General features: G+C 42.6%; 1 protein-coding gene across 9 annotated transcripts in view; it reads right to left on the reverse strand.

Annotated features, from left to right (window-relative positions):
* The window catches only part of GAS6 (growth arrest specific 6), a 155,267-nt gene extending 145,938 nt beyond the window's left edge, over window positions 1–9,329 (reverse strand). For 7 of the 9 annotated variants that reach the window (XR_012159653.2, XR_012159654.2, XR_012159659.2 and 4 more), the window contains exons 1-2: window positions 9,080–9,329; window positions 8,221–8,387 (exon numbers count right to left, since the gene is read on the reverse strand). Coding sequence is in view for 3 of the 9 variants with exons in the window: in XM_078853701.1 (XP_078709827.1) it covers window positions 8,221–8,387; window positions 9,080–9,314 (402 nt within the window). In the remaining 6 variants the exon portion in view is untranslated. Of the gene's footprint in view, window positions 1–8,220; window positions 8,635–8,980; window positions 9,021–9,079 lie in introns of those variants that run through there. The other 2 variants (XR_012159661.2, XM_073350599.2) reach the window with 2 other exon arrangements.
* Window positions 9,330–11,349: the final 2,020 nt, after the last annotated feature.

The following is an 11,349-nucleotide window of genomic DNA, read 5'->3' on the forward strand; positions in this document are numbered from 1 at the left end:
ATTGTTGTGTACAGTATTGATGTAGCTGTGTGGGTCCCAAAATATTGGAAAGATAAGGAAGGTGAGTTAATATCTTCTATTGTTTTGCTCTTATTTAAATTATTTACACACAGATTTTTTTTAATTTAAACCTTCATTACTGCAGAACCTGAGCACTTCACTACAGGAATAGACTTAGGCTACGTCTACACTACAGACCTTACAGTGGCACAGCTTTACCGCCGCAGCTGCACTGCTGTATATAGCCACTCTTTGCCGACAGCAGAGCTCTCTCCTGTTGGCATCATTAGACCACCACAACAAGCGACGGTAGCTATGTCAGCAGAAAAGCGTCTCCCACCAACACAGCGGTGCCCACACTGGTGCTGCTGTTGGTGAAACTTATGTCAGTCAGGGGTGTGTTTTTTCACACCCCTGACCAACAAAAGTTTTACAGACAAAAGTACTAATGTGGACATAGCCTTAGTCTCAGAGCAGACAGGCAACTGAGGAATAGGGAAGTTTGGCAACATGCCCAAGATCACACTGGAAGTCTGTGGCAAAGCCAAGAATTAAACCTAGATCTCCTGGTTCCCAGTCCAGCCTCTCAATGACAAAGCCATCCTTCCTTCCCTGTTCAATGCTCATGAACTGTTCTGGAACTCACTGGAACACTCTTCCAGGAGTATATCTGATGTGTGCTGTCATGAAAAGCACCACCACCAGGTGTCATTCAGAACTATGATGGTCAGTCCAGTTACAGTCTGCCATTCATTTTTCCCTCCTTCTCTTCAGCTAGGTTCCCTTTGTCCCACACTGGCAGGCAGCACAAGGCACCTTAATGTGGGCAGGACACCAAGACTTGCTCTTTTTCCTCAGCTTCACAAGCCTCTCCCTCTTTGGGTCTCACTGTTTATAATCAAGGAATCAGAAAATAGGAACCTCACTAACATGGATGTTTCTGAAGCAGAGAGCCTTGGGAACAGACTGCCACAGTAAAACAGCCATGAAGGGAGCAGACAGGGAAGAGGAGAGATCTGTTCAATAATTACACCAGATATGAGAGAAAAGGAGTGATGGAAAGAGATGATGAATCCTGGTTTCAAGTGGCTTGAATATTTGTTCAATTATCTTACCAGGGTTTGAAGTTGGGTGTGTTGGATGACAGTAACCAGGATTACAGTTTTCCATTTTAAAGGAGATCAGTACCACATTTTCTGGTTTCCTTCCAATCCTCTGGTGCTTCCCAGGTTCTTCATAACTATTTAAAAGTAACTGTCAATGGTTCATTATGTTCATTTAAGACCCTGGAGAGCACATAAACCGCCAATTTGTACATATTCAATGTTTCCAATGTAATCCTTTACCTGATTTTCATCAAACAGATGTACTAAGTGTCTGCCTTAATTCCCAGTAGTCCATTCCCCTTTTCTTTATTTAAAAAGAAAGCTGTTCTTCCATTTTATAAAAGTTCCTTTTATCCTTAGAGTTCTTTGGCTCACACTATCACACTATCTCATTCTGATTTTCCTGTGCTTTTTCCTTTGCTCCAGCCCTGTATATTCCCACTCCCTCAGAATTCTCCAATTTAAATTTTCTTTTTCCATCATATATTTGAACAGCCTCTCATAACGCCATATTAGGCGCTTCTGGTTTCTCAAGTTTTTTCTCACAGAGGAACTGTGGTCCATTGTGTGTTAGTTATGACGTGTTTCAGGATTCCCAGCTTTCTTCCACACTTGTGAAAGTGGGCGCAGCTCAAACAAGCACAACTCCAGTAGAGTCAGTGGCAAATCTGGCTCATCTCTTCCAATACAGTTTCCTTCTGCACTGTGTTCACAACATCTCTTAATTTCCCAAAAATTTCCTTTCTTGAAATCTATAAATCTCATACAGTTGTGTCTGGGATTCCATTTTGTAGTATACTTAGCTTAGGACATTAGAACAAAACTCTCCTCTAACTCTCATGCTCTCTTGGATAAATTTAGCATTAACATAAACAAATACCACTCTAATGACTTTAACTGAGCTGGCCCCTTTATGCCAGCAGTAAATTTGGCCCTTCATTTACAATGTAGCAAAATACTATAAGAATATAAAATGTTAAAAAAGATTTTCTAGAGCAAATCTTGCAAGATTTTGCCTTGATTGAGATAGTAATATTCTATACAGGGATGAAGACTTCTAGGCTGAAGGATAATATGAATATTATTCATGTTTCGACTACATATATCCACTAACAGAACCTGAAGACATTTTACACCTCTCATCCCTCCACTTAGCTCCCCTTCCCTCCTTCTACCATTACATCCCTTCCTACTTTTCTAATGTGATATTAATATTTAGATAGCTATATTTACATCTCTATTATTAGAAGTGTGACCTAAATATTTCAGCTTCCAACATCCTTCCTAGAAGGAAGGGGAGTCAAGTTTCAAAAACTGTAGTCTATGTTTGTAACTTAACTGTGTTGTATTGTACACATCATGCGATGGGACAATAACAAACATTCATACTTAACAAGACCAATCAGTTAACTATACATCTGACCTTTACTATACACTGGCCACTACTCCTGCTTTGTAAATACAAATTCTTGGTAAGCTCAGCTGAGTACAAAGAATGTTGAAGGTTTTTTAAAAATATGACGAGGCACCCACTGCAATTCATACTTTTCCTAGAAGAGTTAAATTTTCAATTTCCTTGCAAGTCTTCATGTGTCCACTCTATAGCTAAATTCATAACTGAAACCTTGCTTCTAATCCAGTCTATCTGGTACTATATCTAGTGCTCTCTGCTGCCAGACATCTATCCTGAAGACAGAAATTTAGAACAATGCCAAATTTGCATCCATGTCAAAAAATTCTGCATGGAGAAAAAGTCAGAAGACAAAGACAACTCATGTTTCTTATCTCAGATACCACTTTATGTTTTCGATCACTAGAGGTAACCATCAGGCAATCAGTGAATTATGCTACATACCTTGTGTAACTATACCAGTTCTCTTGTCTAGATCTCTGCCAAAACACAAGTGCCAAAGGCTGTAAAGATGTGAATACACATCTTTGATACACAAAAAGAAAAGGAGTACTTGTGGTGCCTTAGAGACTAACAAATTTATTTGAGCATGCTCGGGGGTCGCATGTATCTGAGCTCGCAGCTCAGTAGCAGTAACAATTTATGAAAACAAGAGACTACATCCTAACCCCCCCATATACCTAACTGACCTATCACACTTTTTAAAAAAAGTGAAATCCATGCTCACTAAAAAATTGCTAGTTACTTTCCCTTGCACTCTTCATTCTATTCATACAATTGTGTAAATTCCATTTTAGGAATAGGTCAGCCAAATTCCAGAGCTGTTTATCAGTAAGCTAACAAGCTAATAGTAGCTGACTAAATACTACAGGCAAATATTTGTGTATTACTGCCTTCATAAAGGCCCTCATCAACATGTTAAATAAGATAACATTCTTATCTCTATGTCCAAGATGTTTTGCAACTTCAAACTTATTTATCACACCTAGCTCATTCATTTAAAATGTTGTGCTAGGAAGCAATCCTCCTCTATTAACATGCTCCCTTTCTTATTTTTCCTCCATCAATATTATCTGTTGAAATTCTCTCCCATTATTTTACTGGCATTCTTACCTGCCAAAAGATTTCAGCCTATCCAGGAGTTCTGCAGCAGTATATAAAGATTCTATTATGGGCTTCATCTAAAAGATAGGCTGCAAGACTATACCAGGGTAGCATGTATTTGTTTTTACCATTTATAGTCATACAGATACTACAATCTTGTTTTCTTTTAAGGGTAGGGAAAAATTTCAAACTAGAAATGTAACAAATGATCTTCCCTCTCCCGGTCTGGGACTAGTCAATATTCTCCCTAATATAAAACAAAAAGCTATATTTACTTGCAAATATATGGTTATTTAACCCTACTTGGTATAATATGACTAGCAATTGATACAAGTAATCACAAATGTGACAACACCGTCATTCAGGTTTAAGAGCATTTATGTTTTTGTTAATATCTGTTTGCAGGCGTGTTTCCAAAAAGTTGGTCAATAAAACAATGCATGCAAGACACCAAAATGACAACCATGTAGTTGTAGTCATCCTACCTACTGTAGGTGCAAGTCAAAATGTTTCATTTCTGTTTATTGGGTCAACAGAGCTATCTTTCCACAAGGAGAAAATCCAAAATTGGCTCTGGAGTAAACTTTATAGGATTAGGAGGAAATCTAGGCGTTTTACTTGACCAGCTTAGCACATACTAAAGTAAACTTGCCTTTTCTTGACTAGATGTTTTTGAAGGCATTAGTTAAACTGAACTAGCTAATATGATTTCATATCATATCTTTAAATCTAGATTTCGTCTACATAAGGAAAGAGCCTGCAGTAGTTAGCTGTTCTGCACCAACTCCCCCTGCGGTCTCTTACCGAGTGCTAAGAGTGCCTCTGTGGGCATTAGCTTACACGTTGGAAATTAATTAAACTAACCTGCCCAACGTTTAGTGTACAGTAAGAATATCCATATGGGGAGTTAAAGCATACTAGCTACTCTGCACTAATTCACACCCTTGTTTACTATGCTCTAGCTACCTTGTGTAGACAAGCCCTTGGTTTAGACTAAACCTTAGGCCGTGTCTACACTACAATATTAACAAGACCTAACCTATATCGGCATACGACCGCTGCAGTAATTACATCGCTTATGCGTGTCTGCATTTTGCTCCTTGTGTTAGCAGTGTGTGTCCTCATCAGGAATGCTTGCATCGATTGTACAGTCAGTGTGGGGCACTGAAAGCCAGTAATAGTCGACATAAGCAACATGGTATCTATACTGATACTGTGTCAACCTAACTACATCAACCTTGACACTACACCACTCATAGAAGTGGAGTTATTAAGTCAGCATAGCGGGGCAGTTACATCTGCAGGAGGAAAATGTAGGTGTAGACACTTTCATAGTTAGGTCGATGTAAGCTATCGTGCATTGACCTAACTCTGTAGTGTAGACCAGACCTTAGACTTCTTACAAAGCACAGCTGCCATATGAGAAATGTAATGAGATGCAGTCATTCATGCTCATCTAGTGCTTTAAAATTACGGACCAGGAGCTTGGAACAGACCTGGGGCTGGATAAGCCCCAGTGCATAAATCAGAGTGTTGGAATAATATAGTCCTGACAATTTATAGATGGGTCTGTTGAACCAGTTAAACTTTCTGGTTAGCCTTCAGAATCAGCCCTAGAATGCACTACAGTAGTCTCTTTTTGATATGACAAAAGCATAGATCACTGTGGTTAGGCCCACATCCAAGAAGTAAAGATGCAATCTCCAGCCACCTGAACAACTTGAGGACAGGTTTCAGAGTGGTAGCCGTGTTAGTGTATATCAGCAAAAATGAGAAGTCCTTGTAGTACCTTAGAGACTAACAAATTTATTTGGGCATAAGCTTTCATGGACTAAAACCCACTTCATCAGATGCATGGAGTGAAAAATACAGCAGGCAGGTATAAATACACAGCTCATGAAAATATGGGAGTTGCCTCACCAAGTGGGGGGTCAGTGCTAAAGAGCCAATTCAATTAAGGAGGAACTGGCCTATTCTCAACCGTTGACAAGAAGGGGTAAATACAAAGGGAGAGAAAAGGAGGACAGACTTCCTCTACTGAGAGATGAGGTCACAGCTAGCGTTATCCCTCAAACTGCAACACACTGCTAACTTCATTTCCATCTTTCCTGAATTGAGTCTGAGCCAGCTGTTGGGTCCCTGATTCTCTCTGTCAACAGGATAGGACTGTCACCTGTGTATTAATAGCACCACAGATCATGGCACCTAGCAAACCCCCTCAGTTGCCTCATATAAAAGTAAACAAGGAGAGGTGACAAGATTAAGCCACATGTGGTTCTACAGATGAGAGTACTAAATGATGAGGAACAACTGTCCATCAAAATCTTCTAGGCTCTGTCAAAGAAGCAGCAGTGTTCCCTGAATGGGACTTCATCCATCCATGCTACTTTATGATTAACAGCACTGTAGGCTCCCAACAGATGTAGTAATAATAGCATAGGTGTTTTACCTCTGTCCATAACCCTTAGCTGACTGTCCAGCAGCACAGCAAGTGCTATCTCCATGCCACACACTGATCTGCAACTCAACTGGAAGGGGCATAAGATTTGTCTTAGGCAAGAACCACATGTGCAAACTGCTAACAAATTAAGCATTCTGGGTAGGCTGGTGGCTGTCTCAGAAGAGGACCTGCAGAGCTTGGGGCATTTTAAAATGTAACATTTTGGGTGCATGTAGAATATGCAAGTGGACACAAATATTAGAGGCCTGTAACCTTGACAATATTCCCTTAAGTTTTTTTTTTTTTTCAAAATTAGAAAGAGACCAAACAGTTGCAATAAAATAAAATAAATCCACAAATAGAAAACAAAGCGTTATCAACTGCAAAATATTTGTTATTCAAAGGTGCTTAAATAACATGGCTATGTCTCAGGGAATTTGTTTATAGCTATAGATAAGATGTAAAACCTAAATAACTTCAATGTCTTCATAATAGGAATAAAGTTTTACAATTTTCCAAAGTGTGAAATAAGTGCCCAGTATTATTATTCATAATCATTACATATGTTTACAGCAGCCTACTCTTCCAGTGAACAAGCCTGTGAGTACGTCATACACTTGCTCACCCTTGCCAATTTTCTTGGCTAAAATCCAATAAATACAAGTGGTGACCTCAGATTAACTTTATTTATGAAAGGTCAAAGTTCACATTTTGGATTTTTCTTTTCTGCGCACCTACACTGAGTGTAAAATTCTACTAAAACATTTTCGCTCAACGGGAATATGGAAAATAATTGTGTCAGCCAGTCTGACACCCCATTACAGGGGTTTATAATGCATTCAATCTATGTATTTTACAGAGCACCAAACAGTATTGTATCTAGGTGCAAGAGTATGTACACAGGCAGGAGTGTAACAGACATTAGTGGACCTAACTAAACAGGAGTTTGATCTTAAACTCTGAACTGCAGAAAGAAGAAAAACCAGCATTAGAATCTGTTTGCATATTGCTGTCCTTTTTACTTTTGCTTTGTAACTATCCATTGCACTGTGATGTAGTGCATTCAATGCACTGTATATCTTAATAGGCTAACATGTCAAGACATGTTTTCACTTAAATATAAAACATTAACTGAAGAGGAAAAGCCAAGTCCTGCCCTCTCTCCCTGCCCCCACTCCTGAACTATGTATCTCCTACCACTCAAAAAGCATCAAACCACTAACATGAACACATTGTGCAATATCAAGCCTCAATGTGATCTCCAAGAAATTCACTCCCCACCACTAAACTAATCCCAGATAATCCCTGAAAGGGGACAACCTATTCAAAACAGCACACCCAGAAGGTGCACGCTAACTGGAAAAGAAAATAAGCAAACTTTAGTAAAACAAGACAACTACAGCCACACAAAGTGCCACAGAAACAGAATACTCAAGATTCATGAGGACTTTAAGTTGTTTTTGTAGGTTGTGACTGAGTGTGAAGCTAGATGCCCTGCAGATTTACAGCAATACCATGTAATTTAAAATGCTATAAAAGTCGTTCTTTCTGGTCTCCCCTCTTCTGATTTAGAGCAATCCCAAACCTAAACCACAAACTCAAAATACTCACTTAAAAAAGGCTTGAAAGTTTTTAAGCGTGTTTATTGATGTATTTCTTCCTGAAATGTCTTTTATGACGTTGTTTTGGGACATAGCTAAAACGATTTTAAATGTCCTGGGTTTCAAGGGATTGGGGGTGGGGGGGAGACAAAGGTGTCCAGACAAAAATGCTGTAACACTGTCATCTTGGTGTAACTCCCCTGACTTGCTGGAGTTACACCGGGGTGAATTTAGCCCTTTAAGTTTGAACGCAGAATACAGATATTTTAAATAGGAATCTCATGTAAAATTATGTCAGCCCAGTAAATGTATCCAGACTTTTTAAAAAAAAAAAACCTGTATTTGCTTGATCCTGACAACACTAACACAAGCCTGCCGAGGGGAGCGCTGGTTATGCTGTGGTTTCAGTTATTTATCTAATGGTTCGCCTCCTCCCCCAAACAACTTCCCCAGCTGTGCAGACAGCTGGCGCCCTCATTCCAGCTGTTGCCGGGGAGCGAGAGATTGACACAATCCCAAAACCCCAAATTGATCGGCAGCTCCGCTCATCACTCTTACCGTCTCGGGATCGTTTTCAAACACTTCCCTGGCTTCTTCCTTGCTGCACAGCTCCTCTACGCATTCCCGCTCCAGATGGCCTTGCTTGGTCTCCTCGAAGATCTGGTAGGCTCGGCGCTGCCTCTGCCGCAAGAACTGGGCAGCCTCCGGGGCACTCAGCAGCACGGCTGCGGCCGCAGACAAACACCGGGGAGGGGGAAAGCAGCGGTCAACACAGGAATCAAATCCGAGCCGCCGGCTGGGCATTGCACGGAGCAGGAGAACAACAGCACGAGCGTGCACCCCCCCGGCCCGGCTCTAGACACCTAGCGACACGCACCCCTCCGCTGCACAGACACCAAGTCACCCGCACAAAGCACTGCCCTAGCACGTACTCTCCCCAGCCCGCACCCCAAAGCATGCGCCCCCCTCCCCAAACACTGGGCAGCCAGGGCATTGCACCGTGCACCCCCTGTGCCCCCTAGCCATCCAATGCCAGAGGGGTGCGCTCACACCCTGCCTGCACCCAAAAGGCACTGCCCCTCCGCCCCCCCCGAACAACGCCACACGCGTGCACCCCACGGACACCCCCAGAGGAATGCCCCAGCCATGCCCCCACTCACGACTCCTTCTGCCCACACAACAACGCCAGTGTCCCACCCCCCATCACCCCCTGCCCCAGCAAACGCCACAGTCATCCCCTCCGCCGTCCCGCCAAACGCTCTCTGGGCGTCCTTGGGAGAAAACGGGGGAGCTGCTGCTGCTGCTTTCCCCTGCACACCGTCGCAAAGGCTGGGCTGGTGCATTGCTGCGCCTGAGGGTGCGGGTGGGGGGGGGAGGCGGCGAAGGACGTTGTTCTCCCCCCTGGGTTGGCACTCACTCGGCGAGGAGTCTGTAGCCAGCAGGACGAGCAGGAGGGCAGCCCCGAGGGCGGCGGGGGCCGCGGACTGCGGCATGCTGCGGCCGTGCCCGGCGGCGGCGGGAGCAGCAGGAGCGGGGCGGTCCGGCGCGAGCGGGGAGAGCGCGGCTACTGTGGGAGCCCGGCGAGCGCGCGCGCGAGCAAGCTGCGGCGGAGCCCAGCAGGGGTGTCGCTCGCGCTCCTCTCGCCCAATCATTTCCAGAGCGCGGCCCCCCCCCGTCCTCCCCCCAGGCCGGGCCGCGGGGACACACCTATCGCCCTCCGGCTCGGTGCAGCTGCGCCGCGGGAGACGGGGGGCGCATAGAGACAAGGCTGCACGCAGGGAAAGTCCAGCGGGGACTGAGCTGCCGGGGCCCTCAAGGTGACTAACCCAGCCCGGTGACTCCTTTAAAAACATCCCTGGCTCACGCGCTGGGCAAGGGCTCACCCTTTACATCCCAGCTCTCGCTCGACTCGCCGCCTTGTTTTGCATTCGTCACGGTAGTGCCTGAGCCCTGGAAAGCTACGGCCCCGATTCTGCAAACACTGAGGCATCTGCTCCGCTGTATGCACGTCGGCAATCCCACTGAACTCAACTTTTGCTCGCCGGTTTAAGGCTCAGCATTGAGGGTTTACTTCAGTGGGACTAGGGATTGTGCATAAATCAAGCACGTGTGTAAATATTTGTAGGGTTGAGATTAAACTGATTTAGAAGAGCTAAGTGAGCAGCATATTGTTCATATACCTAAAAGGAAGATATATTGATAAGCTAAAAGTTTACCCAAAAAGTTGGGGGGGGGGGTATCAGATGAAATGTAAACTGATTACAACTATTAGTGGGAATAAAGCGAATCAGAGGTCAAACCAAACCCCATTCTAGTTGAAATAGGGTGCTTAGATTATTTCCCCCCTATATATTTTTCTTCACAAATAAAGGTTCCACTTTTCAGTTTTATATTTTCAGCTAATGCCCTCCAAGGGGAAAACCTGGAGATTGCTTAGATGTTGGTTTAACCAAAATGGTGTATTCCCACATCTGCCAATCACTTATGACTCAGCAGCAGTTACAGTATGAGGGATAGCCCAGTGATGCTGTAAGTGCTTCAAAATACCTGCAGTTTCCAGGCTTATGTAAATAGGCAGAAACATTTCCCCACACTTGTTGATCAATACATGATGTTTTAATATTTTAAATACAATAAGATATTTTAATATGCATATACTTTCCTGCCTAGAACACAGTAGCAGTTAAAACATTATATTAGTTCCAAGGGCATGAAAAAGGATAGAAAAGTAATGCATAAAATATTAAAATGACACTATATTGAACAATGATATTCTGCCAGTGTATCCACTTTTTTATGCCGTGATTGACTTTAAAGAGGTTCTGTATGGGCACAGAGGTCTTCAGTTGCATGTATGAGTTTGTAGGTCACTGCACATTAAGAAATATATAGCAGAGAAGACAAAGGTGCTGAGGACAACACAGATGGCTAGGAATATACAAATGGTTGTCTTTGATAAGAGACTACAAATTTTAGTATTATTTAGACTGGTAAGGAAAAGACTTAGAGGGGATTTGAGTAACGTATTCAAAATTCTGAAAAGTATTGGTCAGTCACTCTTCTTTACCTGGTCCCTTACCAAAAAAACAAAGGAATATTTACATTTTGAACAAATTACAGATATCTCATCTTTATGCCATGTATTCTCGGTCTATGAAAAAATCGCTGCTACAGGGCATCATTCAGTCAAATGCTGTAACTGGATATTTTAAAAATTGGTTAACTTTGTGATAACATTTGTAATTGCAGAATGTAGCTGTAAAATGCAAGATAAGATACTGATAAGAGTATATGGGTGATCAGAAATCATGCTTCAGGATAAAAGATGGTCAACTGTGGTGGTCAGGAAGGAACTATTCTCCCAGGTACAACACTCCATCAGCTAGGTGCACGACAGGGACTCTTTACCATCCTATGAAGTATTGTGTTGCTCAAGAAAAATGCTAGCCTGACCTCATTGGAGACTGAAGATCTTTATCCTATGCGTGGTCCAGTTTCCTCACATGGCCAAAATGCCACTGACCTGGCATATTAGAGATGATGGGTAGGCTTGGCAGACTTAGATTTTTTATATATATATATAATTTTGACAGATAATATTGAAGTTAATTTTTAAGCTTTTTTTCAATTTTTATATAAATTTTCACAATTGTGAGAAATTTTTGGGGAACGTCAAACAGTAATTAT

This window comes from Lepidochelys kempii, chromosome 1 (assembly GCF_965140285.1).
Source record: "Lepidochelys kempii isolate rLepKem1 chromosome 1, rLepKem1.hap1, whole genome shotgun sequence".
NCBI classification, from domain to species: Eukaryota; Metazoa; Chordata; order Testudines; family Cheloniidae; genus Lepidochelys; species Lepidochelys kempii.